The 25,732-nt window shown below is 38.5% G+C and overlaps 5 protein-coding genes across 6 annotated transcripts; 1 reads left to right on the top strand and 4 right to left on the bottom strand.

Annotated features, from left to right (window-relative positions):
- Positions 1-3,392: 3,392 nt before the first annotated feature.
- Positions 3,393-4,782, bottom strand: LOC130999554 (uncharacterized). 2 transcript variants are annotated; one of them, XR_009093536.1, is made up of 3 exons: positions 4,604-4,782; positions 4,061-4,238; positions 3,393-3,979 (listed from the first exon to the last, which is right to left on the bottom strand). XR_009093536.1 is itself a non-coding variant. In XM_057925115.1 (2 exons), the coding sequence occupies exon 2, from the start codon at positions 3,971-3,973 to the stop codon at positions 3,467-3,469; it is 507 nt and encodes a 168-aa protein (XP_057781098.1). In that variant the 5' UTR covers positions 3,974-4,238; positions 4,604-4,782; the 3' UTR covers positions 3,393-3,466. The 2 variants fall into 2 exon arrangements, 1 of the variants encoding a protein (XP_057781098.1); XM_057925115.1 differs by having other exon boundaries at positions 3,393-4,238.
- Positions 4,783-4,880: 98 nt separating this feature from the next.
- LOC130998833 (uncharacterized) lies at positions 4,881-7,689 on the bottom strand. Its single transcript, XM_057924239.1, has 5 exons — positions 7,282-7,689; positions 6,067-6,765; positions 5,857-5,985; positions 5,298-5,738; positions 4,881-5,237 (listed from the first exon to the last, which is right to left on the bottom strand). Exons 1-5 carry the CDS (start codon positions 7,687-7,689, stop codon positions 4,881-4,883), a joined length of 2,034 nt encoding a protein of 677 aa, XP_057780222.1.
- Positions 7,690-9,759: 2,070 nt separating this feature from the next.
- LOC130999553 (GTP-binding protein BRASSINAZOLE INSENSITIVE PALE GREEN 2, chloroplastic-like) lies at positions 9,760-13,021 on the bottom strand. Its single transcript, XM_057925114.1, has 3 exons — positions 11,677-13,021; positions 10,601-10,768; positions 9,760-10,431 (listed from the first exon to the last, which is right to left on the bottom strand). Exons 1-3 carry the CDS (start codon positions 12,964-12,966, stop codon positions 10,006-10,008), a joined length of 1,884 nt encoding a protein of 627 aa, XP_057781097.1. The 5' UTR covers positions 12,967-13,021; the 3' UTR covers positions 9,760-10,005.
- Positions 13,022-17,053: 4,032 nt separating this feature from the next.
- Positions 17,054-20,300, top strand: LOC130999551 (BTB/POZ domain-containing protein At5g48800-like). The gene is made up of 4 exons (XM_057925112.1): positions 17,054-17,426; positions 17,724-17,790; positions 18,261-19,433; positions 19,521-20,300. The coding sequence occupies exons 1-4, from the start codon at positions 17,362-17,364 to the stop codon at positions 20,058-20,060; spliced, it is 1,845 nt and encodes a 614-aa protein (XP_057781095.1). The 5' UTR covers positions 17,054-17,361; the 3' UTR covers positions 20,061-20,300.
- Positions 20,301-22,013: 1,713 nt separating this feature from the next.
- LOC130999552 (cytochrome b5-like) lies at positions 22,014-23,786 on the bottom strand. The gene is made up of 3 exons (XM_057925113.1): positions 23,391-23,786; positions 22,522-22,588; positions 22,014-22,437 (listed from the first exon to the last, which is right to left on the bottom strand). The coding sequence occupies exons 1-3, from the start codon at positions 23,466-23,468 to the stop codon at positions 22,184-22,186; spliced, it is 399 nt and encodes a 132-aa protein (XP_057781096.1). The 5' UTR covers positions 23,469-23,786; the 3' UTR covers positions 22,014-22,183.
- Positions 23,787-25,732: the final 1,946 nt, after the last annotated feature.

Below are 25,732 nucleotides of genomic sequence, written 5' to 3'. Positions count from 1 at the left end.
GCACTTATGGCACTATTAGTGCCATAAGTGCCAAGAGGACCAGATCACTTGGTTTTATTTTTCTTGTTTGTATGCTTGTTTATTTATCACATTTACAATATTTGTGCTGTATGAAATTGTACTAATGACCATACACTGCCTTGTTTTATGTAGATGGGTGCAACATCTATTATTATTGCTCATGGAGGAACTTGGGTTAACAATGTTTATGAGGGTGGACGGAGGGAATATATGCCTATACCGTCTAATGGTATAACATTCATTGATCTACTTGGTAAGATTGAACTTCGTTTAATGAAGAATAGGACTGTCTATATGTATGAAATTGATGCATTGTTTCAGTCTCCTGGATGTGAGGTGATGAGGATGAAGATTACTGATGATTTTGAACTGTCACATTTGTTGAATTCTGTTCAAATGCCGATTTTACATGTGACTGTTTCTCTTAGAAGTAATGATTTGGCGAAGCATGTTTTACATATTCCTGTTGTTGAAGTTTCAGCTTCTAGCAATTTTAATTCTAGTGACAATCAGATGGATGGTCTTGAGAATTGTTGTGAAGTTGCTGATGATGTTGATGAGGAGGATGAGGGTGATGATCGTTTAGTTGGGCAAGGTGATTATGGGTCTGATGATGATGAGGATTTTGATGACTACTGTGGTAGAGATTGTCAGAATATGCCACCGCGTGATGATTCTGATGAAGAGATAGGAAATTATCATCACCCTACTAGTCAGTGGGTTATCCCAGGTGCTGCTTATCAAGCTTCGGTCCCTTTTCAAGAACTAGGCATAGACGAGGATGATTCGAGCAGCGATACATTCTCTGTTGGTGGTATTTTTCAAAGCAAGGATAAGATGGTTGTAGCTTGTGGTGTTTATCATCTTATTAACCATGCATCGTTCACTACAGTTCGTTCCTCACTGTCTAGATACTATGTTGTTTGCAAATTTGGAGGTGGTTGCCCGTTTGTGATTCGTGGGAAGGCTTTGGGAAAAATGTGGACTATTACTGAATTTGTTCCTCATGACTGCGCAATTGACCTGAGGTACCATGCTGCCCCAAAAGTGTCTTCTAAGGTGTTGGCATCGTATTTCCTTCCCGATGTGATGGCTAAAGGTGTTACCCTTACACCAAGAACTATTCAGGCATTGTTACAGCATAAATATGGTATTTCTGTCATGTATAGCACTGCACTTGCTGCGAGGAACTTGGCTTTGAAGATGACGTATGGTGACCCGGATACTTCCTTTCACATCATGCCGAAGTACTTACACATGCTACAGCAGGCAAATCCTGGTTCTGTGGTAGATGTACAGACTAATGAAAATAATGTGTTCGAGTATGCTTTTATTGCTCTTTCTGCTTGTATTAAAGCCTTTAAGTCTTGTCGTCCTATGATAGTTATTGATGGCACTCATTTGAAGGGCAAATACAAAGGTATCTTGTTTGTTGCTGTTGCAAAAGATGCAAATGAACAGATATTGCCTTTAGCTTTTGGGATTGCGGATAAAGAGCGTGATGCATCATGGATTTGGTTTCTTAAGCGGCTACGGCATACTTTTGGTGTCCGTGATGAGTTACTGTTTGTTTCTGATCAGCATGTGAGTATCAGAAAAGCAATAGAGCATGTCTTTCCAGGAACCCCGCAGGCACTTTGTTCCTTTCACATACAGAGCAATCTAAAGCATTGGGGAAGTCATGTTGTTACTCTTTTCAAGTTAGCTGCAAGGGCGTACAAGATTGAGGATTTTGAGCAACACATGGAGAATTTGAAGTCTGTTAAACCTCGTGCACATGAGAAGTTGATGAACATTGGTCCAAGTAGATGGGCTCGTTCACACTGCCCGGTCCGTCGCTATATGCTCATGACCTCTAATCCTGCTGAGAGTTTGAACAATTGTCTCCGATGGTCTAGAAGGTTGCCTGTTTGCACCCTTTTGGAGACTATCCGATCAAGGATTGGAACTTGGTTCTATGAACGACGGGTTCTTGCTATGGAAAGACCTCTCGAGCTGACAGATTGGGCATCTATGAGATTGGCTAAATCAGTTGATTTGGGATTGAGGATGTCTGTCCAGCCAATCAATCCAACAAAGTTTGAGGTTACATCTGATAACAAGAGTTATGTTGTTGATCTTGGCAGTCACACATGCACGTGTCTTGTGTTCCAGTTCCAAAGGATACCATGTCCTCATGCTGCAGCTGCAATAGGGTCAGTATTGATTCTTTGTTTGTTATTTGATTTATTTCTGTTTTTTGTGGCCATGTGATTAAGTGCATTTTTGCTGCACGAATGACACTTATGGCACTATTAGTGCCATAAGTGTCATATAGTTCTGCACGATCTTTATGCTTGTTTATTCATTATATTTACAATAATGAAATTTATTTGATTCTTCTTTTGATGCAGAAAGGTGAACCAGAACCCGTCGTCTTATGTGAATGATTACTTTTCAACTGCTACTCTCCGTGAAATATATTCTGGCGAGGTGATGCCACTACCGAATCCTGAAGATTGGCGCATTCCCGAGGATATTGCTTCGAGGGTTGTGCTAACACCAGGTGATGTTCAACAATCTGGGAGGCCGCGTGAGAAGAGGATGAAGAGTGGTGGTTCCGGCTCATCGAGCCGTCGTTTTTGTTCTCGATGCCATGAGAAAGGACATTATCAATCTACGTGCACTGCAGTCATGCAACTTACAGTGCAGGAAGAAGTCAGCAGCAGTGAGTCATGTGTTAGTGGTACAAAAAAGAGACGATGCAGCCTTTGTAGATCTGACGATCATAACCGTGTAACCTGTCCTCTTAGGCTTAGTTGAAGCTTTTAAAATTTTTATATATTGACATGTTTCATTGTTCATTTGAATTATATAATGTTGACCTTTTATAGGTGTTTGTCATTGTTGGAATCTGTTATCGAATCTGTCAGATGCTTGCAAGTCCCACTTGGCACTTATGGCACTATTAGTGCCATAAGTGCCATTTGGGCCATTTTACTTGTTTATGTTTTCCGAAGACACTTGTGGCACTATTAGTGTCATAAGTGCCAAGAGAACCATTGAGTTTTGGAATATCCTTTAGCACTTATGGCACTAATAGTGCCATAAGTGCCAAGAGGGTCATTTTATTTTGTATTTTATTTCCGAAAACACTTACTCATGTTTTTTGGGATACCCTTTATTAGTGCTATAAGTGCCAAGAGGGCCATTTTACTTTGTTTTATTTTGCGTTTCCGCAAGCACTTATTTTGGATATCCTTAAGCACTTCTGGCACTAATAGTGCCATAAGTGCCAAACCTGCTATGTACTTGACAATCCAAACCTTTAGGGTTCTGACTAAAACATACCATATATATCACATAATCAAAATAAACTAACTGATCACCAAGTTCTTTATCAAGCCTAAACTGATTGACAATCAAAATAAACTAACTGATTGTATTACAAATATAAACTGATTGTTCATTCACGAAGATTGGCTGCCGCAACGCCTTCACCGTCATCTTCGCCTTCACCGGCATCCTCTTGTTCATCTTCATCTTCCAAGGGCTCAAAGGTACTTGCATCCGTGCTGAATTTGTAGATGCTTTCTGCTATCTTTTCACGGAATGTTTTAAGCCCCGCCTTGCTCATGTTCTTTTCAACGAACTTTCCAGTAAGCATCATCTCGACATACTTAATAGACAGAACCCCACAACTTACGCTATCCAGTTGTTTCAGATTGTTCGATCCATCGTATGGGTAGGAATATATCCATTCTGTGTATTTCCCATCCACATTGCGCTTCTCATAATAGCCAATCTTCTTGAGGATCTGTGGTATAATCCTGCAGATTGGCAAGAAAACACATTGACGTATATCGAGATGGATATCATCGAACTTGTGCTGATTGGAGTCATATATCGTCAACTCATGGTCCGTGAAATTCACCAAACAGGTGGCCCAGTGATCGTTGAAGTGAACAATCATGATGAGCTGACATTAAATAACATACATTAGTCAAAAAAATAAACAATACGACTTACACTTAACTCACTTGGGTATTGACACACTAACCTTCTCAACATCGTTCCATTTCTTGACATACTCCCCCCCATCGTGGCTCTTTCCCCACTGCAAACAAGCATAGCCTCTTCATTTGTTCCTCTTGTATGATCTCTTCGCTTTTCGGGTCATATGTTGTGCCTTTCGGATCTTTTCCATGTAATTCATTCCATACTTGGTCTATGGTAGCCTGTGCATTATTATATTTGAGTTGTTATATGCTTTATATTGTAATTTCAGTTGGCACTTATGGCACTAATAGTGCCATAAGTGCCAACCGAAATCCAAAATGTAACAAGTAATCGTTCCTCTTGGCACTTATGGCACTAATAGTGCCATAAGTGCCAACCGAAATCCAAAATGTAACCAAGTAATCGATGTTCCTCAAGGCACTTATGGCACTATTAGTGCCATAAGTGCCAACCGAAATCCAAAATGTAACCAAGTAATCGATGTTCCTCAAGGCACTTATGGCACTAATAGTGCCATAAGTGCCAAGATGAGCAGATTATTATGAAATATATATATTACAATAAGAAATTATTAAGTAATTACCGAGAACATTGTGCCTGTGATGGCAATGTTTGCAGGGAATTCAATTCCTTCAAAACCAGCCAACTCTGGTTTTGCTGTTAGCACGGCAAGGTAAGAGTCTATGCTTTGACTGTCTAGCTTTTCGGTAGTCTTCTTTATCAGACCAAACCAATTTTTGTCCACCAGATATGGCAAACCCACATTCCTCCTGGACATATCAATGCATATGAGAATGTTAATTGGAATGATGATACATTAGGCATACATTACGCAAATCTATTCAATGCTACTTAATTACTTACTGTTCAGCTTCTTTGCTCCTCAGGTACCTAAGAAAATTTGTTCCTCTGACATCATCACGCCGGAATGGACTTTTACATGCTGCAGATGGCATCCTCATCCTGGTTGGTCTGATTTGCCCCAATTGTTGAGGCGGGGATGCTGTTGCTGCTGCCACTGCTGCAGATGTTCCTGCTTCATGTTGTGCGGTTGCTAGTGCTGCCGCTGCGGCTGATATTCCGGCTTCAATGTCTGCATTTGCTGGTGGTGTGGGTGTTGGTGTTGGTGTTGGCATAGAAGCCGGTGTTCCCCATACTTGGCGGTAAAATCTCTCCTCAGTTTCACAGTGCGCCATCCATTCTGCTGTGCTTGCAACCTGGTTTGAAAACAATGATTAGTGTGAGGAATACAATATTAAGCACTAAGAAATTTTAACCTCTTGTGGTGGCCTATATTGCTGTCTTTGACGCAATTTGCTAACGACGCAGTCAGCTATGTCATTTATCAGCTCTTCCCGATTGAAATGTTCAACAAATTCAATGCGCGCTCTCTTTGCTGCGCTTTCTCCCACTTTTTCAATAAATTGCTTCATTTCCGAGGCTGTGAATGTCATCACAGCCTCTCCCTGCTGTTGTTGTTGATGTTGCTGTTGTTGATGCTCTTGCTGTTGCTGGTTTCTTCCTTCTCCTTCGCTCTCCACCCTTTGTTCTTGAATCATTCTGACCCCCTCATACCTCGCGGCCATTTTCTTTGCTCTCTTCTTGCTGCCATCCGCAGTGGGACTGTACTGCAAAATGAATGGTGTTCCTTCTTCTTCAATAGATGCCCAGTGTTTATGTTGATTTTCCTCTTCTGTTGGTTTCAGTGAAAAATGAACCTGCACAAGGACCATTTTACTTCATGTTTTTTTGGATTTCCTTTGGCACTTATGGCACTAATAGTGCCATAAGTGCCAACAGGATCAGAACAGCATGGCACTTATTAAGTATTTTTACCTGTTCGCCAGCTTCCGGTTTCCTGCGATTGTTAGTGTAGGTGAACCTCAGCATCCGAGGGAATACTTTTGAGGGTTTTCTTTCTCCGATATCCTTTCCCAGCTTTGGGAGAGCACAATACATCCAAGCCTGACAACACAGAATCAAATGAGGTAATTTAGTTTATATTGGGAAAACAGTGTGAATTGAACAATATTTAATGATACTTACCAAGAAGGCAAGAGTGTTCCCGGTTAGATGATATGATGCATTTGCTGCTGGAGTGCTTCTCACCTTGTTGATTGCATGAATTGTCATCTGAAATGACATGCTGCCCCATGGGAATTCCTCCCATGCTGTTGTGTCCTCCAAAAGCACCCAGAGCCAATCCGGAATTCTGGAATTCGTACCATCATAGCCAAATATCAGATCCGTCACTAGTAGCATCTTTGCTGCCTTAACGTAGTCCGCTTTATGCTCACCCAAACCTCGGGTCATAAACATCTCCCTCAATTTGTTGGGGGAAATTTCCCTACCGCCAAGAACTCTCTGATAAAAAGAATTCTCAAGTATGATGTGATCTGCATAGGGGTTAAAGTTGCTTGACCCAAATTTCAATCCTGTCATAAAAAAAAACTCAATCCTGGAAAACCTCGTCACATAGTCATCCACGATAAAAAACAACGCCGTCTCATCCGGATTTGATTGTCCTGCTATCTGTCTTGATATCATGAAATGCAGGCATTGGCCTGATCGTGATATGCGGGATGGCAGTTTTAGGAAATCGCTGAAAACAGACTCTTGCAGCTCACGGTATACATTGTCACCCTTTAAAACATCGTTTATGATTTCAATAATGTTCTCCTTGCCCGTAATGTTAACCTTGTGTTTTATTTGCTCCATACCTTTTCGTAGGTATTTCCATTGTACCTTCATTCCGAAAATAAAAGCATGCCAAAATGAATGAAATGTATTATAATGAGATCTTAAATACACAGTTGGCACTTATGGCACTAATAGTGCCATAAGTGCCAAAGGAAATCTAAATTAAAAACACATCAAGTAAAATGACAGATTTCATCAGATCTACAAACGGAAATCCCAACAATAACAGATTCCAACAATGACAAACACCTATAAAAGGTCAACATTACATAATTCAAATGAACAATGAAACATGTCAATATATAAAAATGTTAACAGCTTCAACTAAGCCTAAGAGGACAGGTTAAATGGTTATAAGCGTCAGATCTACAAACGGAAATCCCAAAATGAAGCCAAGTAATCCAAAATAAACCAAGTAATCCAAAATAAACCAGAGTAATCAATGTTCCTCTTGGTACTTATGGCACTAATAGTGCCATAAGTGCCGAGAGGAAATCCCAAAAAAACTGAGTAATTCCAACATGCAAATCATCAAGTAAATTAGGGTTTTCAAGGAATTACTGTAGTTGACAAATCATCCTCATCTTCACCGGCGGACTCTTCGGAGTTTTCTTCCTCGCTGGCTTCTTCTTCCGCTCCGGATTCTTCTTCCTCGCCGGCTTCTTCTTCCTCTCCGGATTCTTCTTCCTCGACGGCTTCTTCTTCCTCGACGGCTTCTTCTTCCTCTCCAGAATCTTCTTCCTCGGCGGCTTCGTCTTCCTCGCCGGCTTCTTCGGCCGTGGTTGGAAGAGTCACCACCCGGATCGGTGATTGTTGTTCCTCAGATCCGGAACTCTCATCTGCATTGATTTCTTTGCAAATATCTATGACGCTTCCAGGAACTCCAGATCCGGCTTTTTCCTCGCCGGATTCTGCAGCGCGCTGGCGCTTGGAGGTCGAGCCGGTTTGTGAAGCCTTGCGCTTGGTCATTTTTTGGAGTGGATTTGAGTGGATAAACGGATAATATGCAGGTGGAGAAGATGAAGGTGGGTGGTTGACGACGGTTGACAGTAGTTCACGGCGGTTTTCCACGAGATTTCCGGCGGCGCGGTTGAGGGCGGTTTAGGGTAAAAGGGCCGAGAGAAAACGGTAAATGGCGGTGAAAAATTGGTGCACAAATGGTAAATAATTAGTTTTGTTCAAACCCTATAACCCGCCCGCGACCCTAAACCCTACCCGCACGCGACCCGATACCCGGTCCGCCCCTTAAGGGTAAAATCGTCCGAAATCACAAAAAAAGGACAAAATTTAAGTATTTTCAATTAGTGGCCAAAATTTGTGTTTTATGCTTCATTTTGGCTACCTCAAATTTTTTCTCTATTATAAAATTAGTCATTGAAAAAATATTTATTAAAATAATTGTGTTAAAAGTTACATGCATTCATTACAAATTTAATTATAATTAAAGAGTGTTATTATATTAATCGTAAATAGTGACCGAAAACAATTTGGTCAATATTGAGAATGTCTCATGATAATATGAAAAAGGACAAGAAACTTTCTTACTAATTTTAGGATAAGGCACTAGTGATAGATTTTAGATATTATGTCCAAAGCTCATGAGATTTAATGGATATATGAAACTACTTCCTCCGTCCCATATATATAGGCTGATTAAGATTTTTAAAAAAATTAAAAAAAATTATTAAAAATTAAAATATATAAATAAACTTTTTAATGTGTTCATATTTATTATTTAATGATGTATTAAAATTTAAGTAAATTAAATAAATATAATAATAAATGAATAAAAAAATACTTTTATGAAAATAAGTCTATATAAATGGAACATTTGAAGAGAAAATAAGCCATATAATATATTGAGTAAAATTTTGAAGTAGCCAAAATAAAGCATAAAACACAATTTATGGCCACACATTGAAAAAGCACAAATTTTGGCCATTTTTATTGATTTGGACGTTTTTGCCCTTAATGAGGCGGACTGGGTAGGATCAGGCACGCGGGTCGCGTGCCGGGTCGGGTTAGGCACTTATGGCACTATTAGTGCCATAAGTGTCATCGGAAATCCAAAATAAAACCAAGTAAAATAGTCATTTTGGCACTTATGGCACTATTAGTGCCATAAGTGCCAACGAAAATTCAAAATAAAACTAAGTAAAATGGTCATTTGGGCACTTATGGCACTATTAGTGCCATAAGTGCCATACGTGCAGCACAAATACAGAAACAACAACATCATTTAAACCCTAAATGGAACATCTAAACCCTAAATGGAACATCTAAACCCTAGGGGGAAGTGTGCACTTATGGCACTTATGGCACTAATAGTGCCATAAGTGCCATACGTGCAGCACAGATCAGATCAGCACAGATCAGATCAGATCAGATCTGATCTGCCGCCGCCGCCGCCTCATCATCCGCCACCTGACCAATCCCTCCTCCACGCGTTTCAGAGGATCGGATCTCCTCCACCGCCGCCGCCTCATCCTCTACTCCGACGAATTCTGCCGCTGACTTCTGCTCGGCGCCGCTGCGATCAGATCAGCTCCGCCGTTGCGATCAGATCTGCTTGGCACCGCCGCTGCGATCAGATCTGCTCCGGTGACTTCTGCTCGGCGCCGCTGCCGCGTAGCCGCTGGAGAAAGAGAGAGGGAGATGAGAAGGAGAGAGGAGATAGCGCAGCCGCTGGAGAGAGAGAGAGGGAGATGAGAAAGAGAGAGGAAAGAGAGAGAAGGGTAGAATAGTCATGACATACAAAAAATGGCTAAAATTTATGTTTTTTCAAATGGTGGACAAAATTTGATGTTGTATGTTGAATAGGGCCATTCGGCCCTATTGTTTCTAATATATATGGGTAGGAGGGAGTAATTATTTACAAATTTTAGAAGAAAGTGATAAGAGGTAAGGTTTTAGAAATTATCTAGAAAATGAGTGGCTCTAAATCTAAAGAATTGGAATTGGGTTGACAAATAAATGAAGAGAGCATGGGCTGCACCACCTGCACCAGCTACAGCTTATCTCATACACTAGTCTACTATAAACAAGTCAACAATAAATTTTTATAAGCAAATAAACACATTTTTACAAAATCAAACAACCAGCAAAAAAAAGAAGTTCTTGCAACCAAGAAACACGCCTCCATCTCCTACATTAGTATTAAACAAAAAATTTTAATATTCATATCGTAAAAAATACTAATCCCTATCTTCCCAGTGTGTGTTTATGTGTGTGTTTGAGAGAGAGATACAAAGTGTTTTTCTTGAACTGGTTGATTTGCATTCAACATCAAGAGTTGGAGATTGCAACTGAGTCACCTGGATTCGAATCTCCATCCTCCGAGGAATCCGAGCTCGAATCTTGATCAGCATTCGACACGGGGGAAGCTGCGTTTTTCGAGCTGCTGCTCTTCCTCTTCTTCGCGCTCTGCTTGCTCCTCGCCCGATCAGCCTTGGACACGATCTCCGAGACTGTGAATCCGGCAACCTCGAAATTCTTGGCTCTCTGAGGAAGCAAAGCGTTTCGCGCTGTCACTTCAACACCGTCGTATGTCCACACGGCCAACGCAGCCTCTCCCTTGAGCCCGACACTAAACCAACCAAGACCAGCAGCAGCGATATCAACGCCGCTCGAATCCCAGCTCTCGCCACTCACCCGGATTTCCTTCTTCACCCATTTTCCGAGCTTCTCCGGCCTCCCCTCCCCAATCGGAGGCTGATCAAGGAAAAGTTTAAGATTCCATCACCAAGAATTACCAGATTCGGATAAAAACTGCTTGATATGTATTCATAAGCATTCAATAATTCGAAACAAATAGATCATTTATAGATATCTAAGGTTCCATAAGATTCAAGCATTAGCTAAAGCTTGTTACTATTTATACCTGCAGCTGGCGGCCAAAGTGATCATCCAACATCGAGCAAGCATTCTCCGTCCTCCCCATATGCAGAGGAATCAGAGACGAAGCCCATACCGTGACATAGATTGAATCTACTGAAGATTCTTCGACGTCCAACCTGAACAGCCCGCCAATATGAACTGAATATCCCGCCTGCAGCAACACTATCATCGTTTTAGATACTTTTTTGCATGATCATGCCGTGTAAACATAGTGGATCATCAATATTTTAACAATCATAACGAAATACGCTGCCATTGTATCTTAAACAAGAACAAGAAGGCCTTATTGCTCAGACACGAAGGGAGCCACGAGCACACATACCATTCCACCATCGAAAATCAGTTAAAGGAAGTTCAAGAATCAACATTTTGGAGTAAAATAATCATAATGAGAATACACTGCCATTATATCTTAAAGACGAACAGAAGGCCATATCACTCAGACACGAAGGGAGCCACGAGCACACATACCATTCCACCATCCAAATCAGTTAAAGGGAAGTTCAAGAATCAACATGTTGCAGTAAAATGTTTCAAAGTAATCATTTTGGAAACAGCAATGGGATCTTGCCCGACTACTCTGCTTTTACTCTGAAGTCCAATATTCGGAGTATTTTGATAATCATAATGAGAATACACTGCCATTATATCTTAAAGACGAACAGAAGGCCGTATCACTCAAACATGAACAGAGCCACGAGCACACATACCATTCCACCATCGAAAATCAGTTAAAGGAAGTTCAAGAATCAACATTTTGGAGTAAAATGTTTTCAAAGTAATCATTTTGGAAACAATAATGCAATCTTGCCCGGCTACTCTGCTTTTACTCTGATGTCCAATATTTACTTACATAAATACACATCGATAAAATCAGAGCAATCAACATTTAAGCAAAAACATCAAGATAAAGCTAGAATTGCAGCAACATAAAGTAGCAATCATGCATTCAAAACCAACCACTTTCATCCTAAGCAACTTCTATAAATAGGTTCAGATAAAATCAGAGCAATCAACATTGAAGCATAAGTTTAAACACTCTCCAAAAGGAGCATTAACCTTGATCCTATACGTCCTCGGCCTCAACTCCTTGTCTATACGAGCAAGCTTCTGCTCCTCCGCATTCAACCTAGTCGAGATCTGATGAGGGTGCAGAAGCCCGGGAGTATCAAACAACTTAGCCTTCCCAGGAAGCACCCCTTCCATCCTCACAATCCCTAAGGTAGTACCAGGCACTGATGCTTCCGTGACATGAGTCGCCTTCGTGCCAACACACTTCCCTATCGCATTAATCAACGTGCTCTTCCCCGCATTCTGAGCACCCACGGCCCACACATGCCCCCTCGGGCCAGCAAAGGCAACCACATCATCAACCAACGTCTTCAACCCCCAATCCCTCACAGCACTCACCAAATGCACGCTCGCTAGCCTCCCCGCCCCGCCCTCCCTAGCCTGTGTACGAACCCAATGCTCGAGCCTAGTTGGGGAAATGCTGCTAGGCAAGAGATCAATCTTGGTCACTACCAACACTATCCTCGGTGTATTACCCGATTTTCCCTCCTTCCACGATCTTGCATTCTCATCGATTGTCTTGGACACTAAACTTGCTACTTTTCTCGGAAACGAGCCATCGAAATCAGCAGCATCCACCACCAGCAAAACCACGGTCCTCGCCCCGCTCGTCGACATCAGCCTCCTTCCAACCGTGTGATCAAAGTCGAAATCCGGCAGCAAATTCTCCACGCCGGGCTCCTTAACCCTCTGATAATGCCTCAAGCTGTGGCACCTAGCACACACAACGGGCTTCTGATTAGCAGCTTCCTTCTCAGCTCTCTTAGGCATTTCGTCGAACACGTCGTCTACACTGTCAATGCTCTCGATTCTATCAACATCCATGATCTCATTCGCGATTCCCCGCTTAAGGGAGTCGGAGATTTCCGACTCGTCCACAATCGGAGTCATTCGCTTGAATTTCTTGTAGTTCTGACCCTTCGCAGAGGGCTTGACGGAATACCCGGGTTGCTTGGGATCAAGATCCTGCATTTGGATGCCACAGCCGGGGCAAATGGCGACGGCATGTTCAGTGGCTTCCTCGTAATTTCCATCGCGGGTCAGTGGTAAATTAGGAAAAGATTTGTTCTTTCTGGATTCTGAAGAAAAGGGCTTCGAGAAGAAGAAGAAAAACGGTAGGGTTTTAGCAGGGTTTTGGGAAAGGGGGAAAGTGAGCGAAGGGTCGATGATTGGTGAGTGGAGGGAGCTGGATACAGGCCTCGTGTGTGTATAGGTAGAGAGGGAAAATGGAGTGAGAAGCTTTCTGAGCCTTGAGGGAGAGAGATTCCTCACTATCATCGTTTTCCTTGCGTTTCAGCTATGGAGGTTTAAGGTTTTGAATGCCGCCTTCAACAACAGGGTTTAAGACTGTATTTTTTATTTTCTTTATTTATTACTATTGTTTTTTGAAACCATTTATATTAATTATAAAAGTCTATGGTAGATTTTATTTTTTTCGATTTAAATAATGTTATTTTTTTAAGGGATATTTGCCGTAAAATACATGAACTTTCAGCAAATTCTGATTTTTCCCATAACCTTTAACATTTGAAAAAAAATATACCACCTTTCGATTTCTTCTGATTTTTCCCATGGGTATGAAATACTCCCAAATAAAAGTTGATTTTAGAACTTTTGGCTTAGATTTGTTGATACCTAATTAACTTTTATTTGGGGTATTTCATACCCGTGAGAAAAATCAGAAAAAATCGAAAGATGTTGTATTTTTTTTCAAATTTTAAAGGTTATGGAAAAAACCAGAATTTGCTGAAAGTTCGTGTATTTTACGGCAAATATCCCTTTTTTTAATGCCGCCTCCAACAACAGGGGTTATGACTTATGACTGTATCTTTTATTTTCTTTCTTTATTATTTTTTGAAACCGTATATTAATTATAAAAGTCTATGGTAGATTTATTTTTTTCGATTTAAATAACGTTTGTATCATTTTCAATATATTTCATTATTCTATTTTAAAAGCAGATCTCATTATTATTTTTTTTGATGAAATTACAATATAAAAAATACAAACCACACACACACCTCACCTAGTGGTTATTGTGGCCGAGAGTACTCGAACCTGTGACCTCTTGGACAACAGGCAACCACCCCAACCACTAGGCCATCCCAAGGGGACAAGCAGATCTCATTATTAGTTTAACTATGCTAATTGTATGCCATTTTGGAGAGTTTCAATCAAATGAGATTGTTGGTTATCTAATTTTAGATATGGACATAGCACATATATTTATTTTTTCAAAAAATTTCTAGATGCTCTGCAAATCCAATTCCACGACGTAACATTATTCAAAATTTCAGGTATATTTACTTTTTTTAAATCCTTTTTTTTTGGAATTACTTTTTTAAATCTGTTCAAACACCAAACATGTATTGAAAATAGAACAATTTTATTTCGTATCATTTTACTTTTATAATTGTAAAAATATATAATTTGATCGCATTGGCAAGCATCACCTTTACAATTCACTATTTATTCATTTTCCATTTTCAATGCACAAAGCTCAATATATAGTTTTGGTAGTATTTAATTAGCTAGTAATGTAGGCCGAATTGGCATAAAACCGAATGTTTCGGGCTGGGCCTAAGCCCATCACGGATTTTGGGCCTATAGCAGGCCTGGGCCTGGAATATTGACTATAATTTGGGTTGATATATTTATTCTCAACGGTGTATCAATACACATAATTAAACCTCAATAAATGAATAATTAAAAAAAAAAACTATAATTTAAATGAGAAAATAGGGAAAAACATATACTTCCTATTGATGTAAAAAAAACTCAGAAAACTTTCCCGTTATACCCTTATTTATTTATCCAAAATTAAAAATGACACCAGATTTCATCGCGTTATATCCAAAATAAAAAGTGACAGTAAGGGCATCCACATCCGTTGAGTAAGTAGCTTACTCAATGGAAGAGTGGACCACTTATGAGTAAACAGCATGCATTGGGGAGACGCATCCAATTTACTCATATCCGTTATAAAAAAATGGATAAGTAAGTTATGGGTAAGTCCCCTACATCCGTTGAATAAGACTCGAATAAGCATAAAAGTGACGCGTGCATGACAGATGAGTAAGGCTCGAGTAAGCTACCACCCACATCGACTTGCTCATCGGCCAGTTCATCGCCTTTGGATGCCATGTTCATGTTCATTCATCTACTTTTTTTTCTCTCATAATTTTTTTCTCTGATGAGGATGCTACGCCCTAGCTTAGGCTATAGCCATCATGGTCGAGTAATCAACATAAATCTATATATTTTTTAACCTAGATTTTCAACTTTATGGCCACATTCTGCCTTTATATTTTCAAATAATAATTTCTTTTGATACAACAAATTTCACTTATTAACTACATCTTTTTGACATTGAGTCCAAAAGTATTTTGGATATACACTAAGTGCCTAACTAGAATGTATGATTAAGTCACACTTTAGTCTATCAATATGCTTATAAGTTATAACCGAACTATTCAAAATTAAATCATAAACAACGATTATCGCAATTTTTTTAATAAAAAGACAAAAAAATTACATTAAGGTCCTACGTGGGTGTATGTCTCAAACAATGTTATCCCAATTAATTGACCAAAAATAGATGAATAATTTACTTTAAAATTTAGTTAAAAATAAGTGGAACAATCGCAGTGGAAGTGGAGGTGGTGGTGGGAGAGAAAATCATTAAACCATGTCAAATGTTATCATTATTTACTTTGGTAATAATTGGATGTTGCCACATTTCAATCTTGCTTTTTTGAAAACGTGACTTTACTATAAAGTCGATGTTGGCTTAATTAATTATGATTTTATACTATTCCCAAAATTCAAACTTCCACGCTTGTCTACTTGAGCTTGCTCTTCTTTTTATCTTCAAAATTCTTTTACCTTTTGCTTCATGTAATCATATTTATTCACTCACAAATGATGAAATTGGATACTACTATATCTGAAAATTATTTATATATAGTACGTGTTTTGCTTCATAAACACGCCGGGATAATTCATCACTTACTCACTATATATCAAAAAATTGCTTATTTTATACACAATATTTAAAATTTATAAAAACTTTTATCCAAATATATCTTATCTTATATAAGATAAAAAAAAATCATAAAAAATAAAATCAAGTGATAGAATTTAAGTCACAATAAAAGACCTAGTATATGATTTTTCGGTACGAAATTATCTTGAAAAATAAGGGTAGTTGCATATAATAACATAATTTTACTCAACTTCTGTTTTAGAATAGTATGATTTTTAAATCTTGACATAAACAATATGATTTTTATGATATGTAATATTTACAATATCAATTTATTTTCGATAAAATTAAAACTTTTGAGGTAGTCAGCAAAAATGTGAGAAAAATGCAATAACACCGTTGAATCGTGAAACAAAAATAAGTAAAATCTATTATTTCATGTCATTAAGGGTATTTTTTTAGTTGTAAAATTTACTAGAAAAATGATAAATAAGAAAAGATGAGAAAATATTATATTTACCTCTTTTTCATGACATGCCTACTAGAGATTAAAAAAATATATTAAAAAATATTTTCACATGACTATTCAAAGAGTATTATTCAATATTGGAAAAACAATGAATGAAGAATAACTGTGCAAAAAATTATTCCACCATTGCTGAAGAAAATTTAATAGTATCATAATAAATATATGAAAATAATGAAAATAATGTAAAAGTGAAAATATAGGTATTATTCTCTTTTCCATGAATATAAATGGATATTAACTAAAAAAACAAGGGTTTATATGTAGTATGGATATCAAATGGTATCCAAACTCACTATTCGCGGATAGTCGGTCGTCGGGTATCCGTCAACCCGCTATCCGGCGGGTATCCACCACCCGCTATCCGCCGGATACTCGCCACCACTATTCGCCGGATACCCGTCGAAACAGAATTTAAATATAAAGTAATAAATTTAATACAAAAAAAAATCAACACAAATAATATAGTTCAAATATATTTTAAATCTAAAATATGGTGGCCCATATCTAATATGTAAATCTAAAGTCTATATATTAAATATATTTTGTGGGTATTTCACGGATATACGACGAGTAATTGACGGGTATTTTTCGCGGATATGGATAGTAAGTATCCAAACTCATACCCACGAATTAAATAAATAGTGAATTGCAACTACGAAATCATCCGTAGATATCAAATGTCTCTCAGACCCACCCTAACAAGTTTGGATTTTTGCGAATATTTGTCATCCCTAATATGTAGGAATGCAAAAGACAATTATAATAAGCAAAGGGGGCAAAAGGTAAAAAATGTCAACAGAAACAACCACCTTTTTCCCGCTTTTTTCTTTTTCTCCCTATTTTCCCATTACTTTTTTCTTGAATTTCAAGAAACGTAAAAAAAGAAAGAAAAAACACACAGTGCCATCTCCATTATTTAGGCACAAATCTTGGTGAATGATGCTTTCTGGGATTACGAAAATGTGTGGCGTGATAAAGTTGTCTTTTTCACGGACATGCCCCACCAACGCAGGCCCAATTGTTTGGACAGCGTATGATTTGAAGACAAACTGTTTGATGAAATTTCCCAGTGAACTCTTTCAACTCTTGCTCTGTCTCATTAACCCCACGTCCTTGTCTTTCTCTCTCTGTCTCTCTCAAGCTTCCTGCTACTCTGTCCATGGACAAGCATCACCAGCAGCAGCTGCCTCTGTCGAAGAGCGCCAGTCAGCGCTGCAATGAATGGTTCCTTCTTCACTCTTTGTGTGTGTGTGTGTGAGATTTTCTTGATGGGAATGCCAGTTTTATGCTCTAGTTGGTTTGATTTCTTGTAACTGTGGAAATTGCTCCACATTTCTACAGTTTGGTTTTGGAAAATTGTGTTTTTTGGGCTTGTTTTACTACTCTTTTTCTTGCTGCAAATCTATGTAGAGAAGAAGGGTTGGAATTGAAGAGTGTGTTATTCGACAAATGTGAAGAAAGCCTGGTTCTGTTACGACGTGACTGATTCTCTAACCGCAGCTGTTCTTACATCTTTTGTAGGGTGTTTCGTGATGTTCCAAGTGACATAATCATCCAAGTCGAGGGGGGTGCATTTTCATTGCACAAGGTCAGGCTCTGCACTTCAATAGCTCATGTTTACAGGCTCTCTTCCTATTTAATAAATTTATTTATTTATTATCGTGAATTCTTTTTGGTATTGCTTATCTGGATCTTGAATCAAATGTCTTCATTACCTAGGAGATTTTAAGAATTCCATAATGCTTCTTGATACTGTGATAGACAGGAAGAAAGAGTATTTGGTAGAGAAAATCAATCAACTTGTTATAGATATCTACCTAAGGAACTTTCATGTTCGTTTATGGCGTGTTAAGGAAGCCAAATTGGGATAAAATGAGGTGCTTCCGCAACTAATGTTGTGATGACAACACAAAACAGCAATCCTTGAATCATTTAGGTAGCATTTTAATGAGAAAGGCTAATGTATCATCTGTGTCAAAACAATAACAATATGAACATACGAAATGGCTGAGCTGATTATTTTACCTTATTGTCTCTGTGTATGTGATACTTTTGCAGTTCCCTCTTGTTTCACGAAGTGGGCGAATGCGGAAGTTGGTTGCAGAGCACCGGGAAGCAGATGTCTCCAAAATCGAGCTTCTTAGCCTACCAGGAGGTGCCGAGTCATTTGAGCTGGCGGCCAAGTTTTGTTATGGTATCAACTTTGAGATCACAGCTGCAAATGTTGCTCAGCTCTGCTGCGTTTCTGATTACCTAGAAATGACCGAAGAGTACTCAAAGAACAATCTTGGTTCCAGAGCTGAAGAATATCTTGATAGTGTTGTATGCAAAAACCTCGAAATGTGCGTCGTAGTCCTTCAGCAATGCGAAAACCTACTTCCACTTGCGGACGAGCTACAAATTGTCATCCGATGCATTGATGCAATAGCTTCCAAAGCTTGTGTCGAGCAAATTGCTTCGAGTTTTTCACGATTGGAGTACAGCAGCTCAGGAAGACTTCACATGAGCAAGCAACCTAAATGTGAAGGGGATTGGTGGATTGAAGATATTTCAGTGCTTCGCGTAGACTTGTATCAAAGAGTCATAACTGCTGTAAAATGCCGCGGGGTGAGGCCAGAAAGTGTTGGGGCATCACTCGTAAATTATGCAGAGAAAGAGTTAATCAAAAAGTCCAGCTTATGGAATCAGCCCAACCAGGCTGCAGTTGATCCGGTGTCGGGTGCAAGCAGCCACGAAAGACTTGTTGTTGAGACGATAGTTAGTCTCCTCCCAGTCGAGAAATTTGCTGTTCCTATCACTTTTCTGTTTGGTATGCTGCGGAGCGCTGTGATGCTTGATTGCTCAGTTGCTTGTAGGCTTGATCTCGAGAGGAGGATAGGATCCCAGTTAGATATAGCAACTCTAGACGATCTCTTGATCCCTTCTTTCCGACATGCTGGTGATACGTTGTTTGATGTCGAAACTGTTCACAGAATATTGGTGAACTTTTCTCAGATGGATGATAGTGATGAAGATATGGATGAGGAATCAGTCTTTGAATCTGATAGTCCTTCTTCGCCCTCTCAAACCGCGTTGTTTAAGGTCTCTAAACTAGTGGATAATTATCTAGCCGAGATCGCACCTGATGCAAATCTCAAGCTCAATATCTTTGTAGCTATCGCAGAAACCTTGCCAGCACATGCACGAACTGTCCACGACGGGTTATACCGAGCTATTGATATTTACCTCAAAGTAATAATACAATGAACTTCAGCTTTTATTATGAAGATGAGTGTATGGAGAGAGGGGTTTAACTAACTTAAGATTTCATGTTTGCAGGCTCATCAAGCTTTGTCCGAACCCGATAAGAGAAAGCTGTGCAAATTGATAGATTTTCAGAAACTATCACAGGAAGCTGGAGTGCATGCTGCACAAAACGAACGCCTTCCCATCCAGTCGATAGTCCAAGTGCTCTACTATGAGCAGTTAAGACTTCGGAACTCCTTGTTCTGTTCCTATCCAGATGAGGATCCGAAGCCTATCCACCAATCATGGCGGATCAACAGTGGAGCGCGAAGTGCTGCAATGTCTCCCCGAGACAACTATGCTTCTTTGAGGCGAGAGAACAGGGACTTGAAGCTGGAGTTGGCAAGGATGCGGATGAGGTTAAACGATTTGGAGAAAGATCATGTCTACATGAAGAGGAATTTCGAGAGGTCCAGTTCAAGAAAATTCATGAGTTCATTTTCAAAGAAGATCTTTAAATTGAATATCTTTAATCATATCCCGTCACGGGGATCGAGCTCCCCATCGAAGCACTCTCAAATATCGGAGTCTAAGTTTACAAGAGAACATAGCCAGCCAGCCAGCCTACTCTAATAGGTATTTCAATATTTTCTGAATCCTTTACTTCTGCTGATGAGGAGCTATAGATATATATAATCTATAATCTTCTTCTTGTTTTTCTTTTTCCTCCTTTTTTAGCGCGTTTTTGGTCACTATGTAAATAGTCTGTTGGGATTTGCTTAACCAACAGAAAGATTTGATGGCAGAAGGAAAAGAATGATTGAAAATAGAGCATGAATAGCATCTCTTTGTGATATGCTCTCATTTCTAGCACGCTGTGCTAAGCTTCAACAAAAACACATGCCTTTTATATGGATTGTTGTTAATATTTTTCTTCCCTGTTTTCTTTTTTCAGTGTTAATGAAAAGTTTCTTATAATTGTGTTGTTTTTTAATACATGGCTACAAAGTTGAAGGAATACCACTTCTCCCCCCCCCCCCACCCCAACCAAGGCGCCTTGTGGTGGTTCGTTGTTACATCTTCGTGTTACATCTCACGTTTCACGACGAGCAATGCATGCTATGAGTATTGAATATCATATCACTGTATTGAATTTACACATGGCTTGGCATATAAACATGAGCAAAGCCTAAAGCAAGCCTACCACAGCTGCACTATTAGAGAAAAAGACAGCCATGGCTACTAACTTTGTACCAGAAATGCTGTTATACAGTTTATCTTCTCAGATATTGAAATCCAGGTTGTCTTCCTCGTGAACCGGAGTCCCTCTCTGGCTACCAGGGATAATAATCGGAGACGAAAAACTCACCTTCAAGTCCAGCCTTCTCTGGCCACTCCCCGCCTTTCTCAGACAAGGCAGGGCTCTCTGCACCACCACAAGCTCGTGGCTCGGCCTCCGACTCTCCAACGATGAATCCTCCCTCTCCTGTTGCAGCTGCTCGAGTTGTCTCCTCATCTCCTCCCATGACTCGTAGAACATCTCCTTGTACAAGTTTCCATTGTCAGAATCTTGATCAGAAGTAATGTTGTTATTGTTGTTGTTGTTGTTATGATTGTGATCATAAGCTGTCTGTCTCCTATGGTGTCTGTCTTCGTGTTGGTTACTACGATGATCACGACGACTATGATGATGATGATCTGTTGTAGATCTATTGTGATTGTGGCGCTGCCCTGCCACTCCTCTAACACGGGGAGATGGCTCGACCGGAGGGTGGAGTGGACGATCTAGTGATTGTTGAAACCGGTGCATATTGTCCTTCATGACCTTGTCCACCGTGTGGTGGGGCACGAGGAAGAATACCTCCCCCGGCTTGAGTAGCGAGTCGGGCCGAACTACGATCCACGGGTAGTCGAAGAAGTCGGGCCGGGTAATGCAGTGCCTTGGGTACCTCCTCATGAACTCCCCGGCCAGAATCGGGTCCCGGAATAGCTCGGCTCGGCCGCCCGGCCGCACTATCTTTAGAAAGACACTCTTATTCTGAGAATCTTGCTTTTCTTGTTTCTTGAGTCTTGCTAAAACCCCCATTTTTCTTTCTTGTGTGTGAATGTCGATCAGGGGAGAGGGGGGCATAAGCCCCCATAGTCCTCTTTCTTATACAAAAAATTTGATCAAATAGTGACAAATTATGGCGTGGTATCTTAGGGCTCTCTTCTTGGGTGATGTGGGATATTTTGTACCTACTTCTTAGTTTCATTCAATTTGATATTGAAAGGCAAAATTAGATTGATTTTGTTCCTTTTCATGAATTTCCATGTTGATATGGATGGACTGAAATTTGTAGTTTAGTGTATAGTTTTGATCTTCCTATGCTTATATAGTCATAATATTCTTTGACATTTCATTTTTCTACTAATATTTTAAATTTGGGATTTGATCTTTGCCTTTCTCCAAGGGGTGTGATCTTATCTCCACATCTACCTATATTGTCTCTAGTTCTCCATTCATGAAGTGACAAAAATACCCTTCATAGTTTGCAGACAATTTGCACACGAACGAACATTGAAATCAAGACAAGGGGCAAGAAATGACAAATTCATGAATAACTAAGAATGTAATAGAAAGATACCCAAGAAAGAGAGCAATGTGAAGTTCCTTGGGAGAGTACATGAAAATGAAACACTCAAAACACCACAAAAGTTGAATCTATAGAATAAATTCGAGATATCGATCACCGGGTTTCTTCTAAACCCTAAATTTAGGCCGATGATTTGGTATAGAAACGAACACCGACAGCCACACCCAAGATAAGGAGGGGAACCAAGATCTGGAGGAGCCTGATGAGCAAACCTGGTGATTTGTCCTGGTTCAACTGCACCTGCTTTGGGGGCGTGTACGTGGCCTTGCTGGGAATGGTCGCTGAATCAATGTCGCCCACATAGTACTCGTCCAACATGGCCCTTGCAGTCGAGCTGTGCCCCACATCCTCAAAATCATCGGTCGCGTCCTTCCCTGCAAGGGACTATACGGTTCACAACACATAGTCTAACCAACAAACATCATGTCAGTTGGATTTTAGTTAGAAGATTGCATTACCTGTCGACTGCAACAAAACTTCATCGCCTCCTGGATGATCATCCAAGAATTTCGTCACATCATAAACCTGTTCAAGAAAATATCATCATGAGTATCTTCAAAAGAACACATGCTTTACTGTTATAACATATTCATAGTCGAAGTTCGATTGACAGAGAAAATGATCGGGTTGGGGACGATGACTTAATCTCCAACCTAAAAGGGTGTTTTCATTAAAACACACAAACACAGTACCTATAAAAGTTACCTCACATCACAAGGTTAAAGGATATGATACTCATTTTAACCTTAGGTTAAAGATTCAAATTTATCTTTTGATTTTCAGATTTGATTGGTGGTGTAAAATATATCACTAAGGCTCTTTATATATTACCCATCTCATGCTTGAGCTATTTGAGAACATTAAAAATGTATCAAATTAAGTCCCTTAATTCTTTTAATCAAATCTCTCTCACTTCTTTTTTATGAGACTCCTAATAAATGGATATTAAACATATTATTATACAACTAAAGATCAGCAGTTTTTCAGCCACTCATCTTATTCTAAGAATCAATCTCATCATCAAAATTAGAATTCAAGGAATCAAATCCAAATCATATGCTACATCCAAGATCTGATCAAACACCCACAATAATAATCCAACAAAAATTAACACTAATTCTTGCATTCATTTCTACAACAATCTCATACTATTAAAACAACGATCACATACCTTAAATCACAGAAAAATTAATCAAAAAAGAAAATCCAAACTGAAGAACTAATCACAACTGATATCGAGATCTACGCATCCAAATCCACAATTCGACCCGATCCACATAAAAAATAAATTCAAACTTTTCGACACAAACGATGACGAATCAATTACCTTTCCCCCGATTAAGAGCCAACAATCCTTGTTGGTGCTGTGCTCAGAGACCTCAGCCAAAGTAAAAACCTTAGACATTGGAATCAATTCGAAGAAAATGAAATTCGAGATCGAAAATTCTTGCAGAGTAAATCGAAGAGTTTTAATGAGAGTGTGAATCTGTGTAATTCAATTTTGCGGTGGGGTTGGTGAGATTGGAAAATTTCGCCTGAGAAATCCTCCCAACAACCAGCTCGGTGATTTTATGGCATGTGTTCTAAATTACTGAGATTTATTAGATTCGAAATAATATTATATAAATTCATTATATTTTGTTGAAAATTAAATTAAATTAAATATTTTAGACTATCTACCAAAATTTGGGTATTCCAAATATGTGGTGCAATCAAACTTGTCGCCTTGTTGGTCAAAAGTTGGGTGCTAAGCATTATATTGGAGTTTTGTCAATTTCAAATATGATATATAATGATATACATATCATTATTTTTGATTAAGTGCATATAACAACTTTATTATTATGAAGAAAAATAATAATTTATTGTTACTTATGTTTATTAATAACACAACTATCTTGATATTGAAAGAATAAGCTTTAGAATTTATATAGTTTACAATATTCATTGAAATTAGGTGAAATTAATCCAAATGATAGTTCTATACAAATTTCTAAGCTCACGTGGAGAAATTTGGGGGAAAAAATCCACATTTTGAGAGTAGAAGTGAACATAATAGTTTAATGATTAGTCAATATTAGTGTCTGAAATGCTATTTTTTTTATAGGAAAAATATACAAATATTATAAAGCCGAATTGCTTTTTTTTTTGGTTGCTTAAATTCAAAAAAAGTGGAATTGATGAAAGGGGACTTTGAATTCAAAGCTTTCAATTGGACCTTCATATATGATACTATATGATTAAATATGTTGTTGTTGTAATTATTTTTATTTTTATTTGAAACCATGCTAGAAATATGTCACATATATTTTAATCCATTTGAAGAGAGACATATATTTTGATTTCAGAATTGACCATATTTGGGCTTATTTCTAGTGCATACACTATTGGGCTTCTTGAAAAATGCCACTCAAGCCCAAATATTTGGGCTTACAAGAATTTGTTTCTACAAATGTTTTCACCAATTTCAAGGCCATGGGGTTTGTTTATTTCAAATTAGAGGCTTTATAATTAAAATTTTATGGTCTAATGTCCTATTCAAAATAAAAACTGCAACAGAAACTGTCTTATTTTTTTTATGAAATTTGGGATTTTGCAGCTACATATTTTTTGAGTGAAATCATTTGAGAAGTGAGAAAAATATGCATGTTTGAAACTATATAGTTCACATTGCCTACAATATTTAAATTTACAAAATTGCGATTATCAAAGATCATGTAGGTATGCTCCTAAATAAGAATTACATTTAAATAAAAAATTATTTTAAGGACAATATTTCTCTTAAAGGTTTTATTTATACCATATAGCAATCAATATATATATTTTCTGTCCAAAACTCTAGAATTTGCATTAATTGGGCTTGTTAGAGTAAACTCATTTGAATTCTCAAACATCTGTTAGAAGCAAACTTTCTCTTAGCCCAAAGTAAATTTGGGCTTGATGAATGAATACTTTTGATTAAGCCCAAAACACAGAAATTAAAATGAGTGAGTTAATATATGAGTCAAATCTCTCTATATTCTATTTTTACTATAGATTTTAGATTACTCCAATTTAAATTAGCAATAATTTAGTGGCGACATCGAGTAAAACAAGTGTTTGCAAATTCTTCATTAAGTTTTTATGAGAGAGAGAAAAAAAATTAATGTTTTCGTACACTAAATAAATCATTCAAATATTCTGGTCGACATATGGATTTTAAAAAGTTTTGAACGAATACACCCAGATTTATATGGACTTTTAAAAGTTTTGAACGAATACACCCATACTTTTAAAATCCATAGAAATCCATCAAATTCCACAACGAATACACCCCCTAAAAATTCGAAATTTGAAATTCAAGGCAGAGAAAAAGTTTTAAAATCGATATGTAAATATTATTTGAAGTAATTAATTTACGTCACGAGAAAATTAAATTATATTCTTTTTTTTTATCATATGTTTGCTGTAGAGTAACGTAAGAAATGTTCTCCGCTGTTTGACGGCGACGTTAATATTTATATTCTCCGTCTTGTCGTTTTACTCTTCGCATTGTTCGAAACGCAAACGATAAGCGCCGGCGTCTAAGACGCGCCGTGACGGAGCTTTCCCTTACCCGCCTCTGTTTGTAAACTACAACTACTCCTTGATAGCGACACTTTCTCTCTCTCTCTCTCTCTCTCTCCCTCT

The sequence above is a fragment of the Salvia miltiorrhiza genome, chromosome 8 (genome assembly GCF_028751815.1).
Source record: "Salvia miltiorrhiza cultivar Shanhuang (shh) chromosome 8, IMPLAD_Smil_shh, whole genome shotgun sequence".
In the NCBI taxonomy this organism is placed as follows: domain Eukaryota; kingdom Viridiplantae; phylum Streptophyta; class Magnoliopsida; order Lamiales; family Lamiaceae; genus Salvia; species Salvia miltiorrhiza.
The sequence above is the reverse complement of the archived record's forward strand: the minus strand, read 5'-3'. Positions and strand labels throughout refer to the sequence as shown.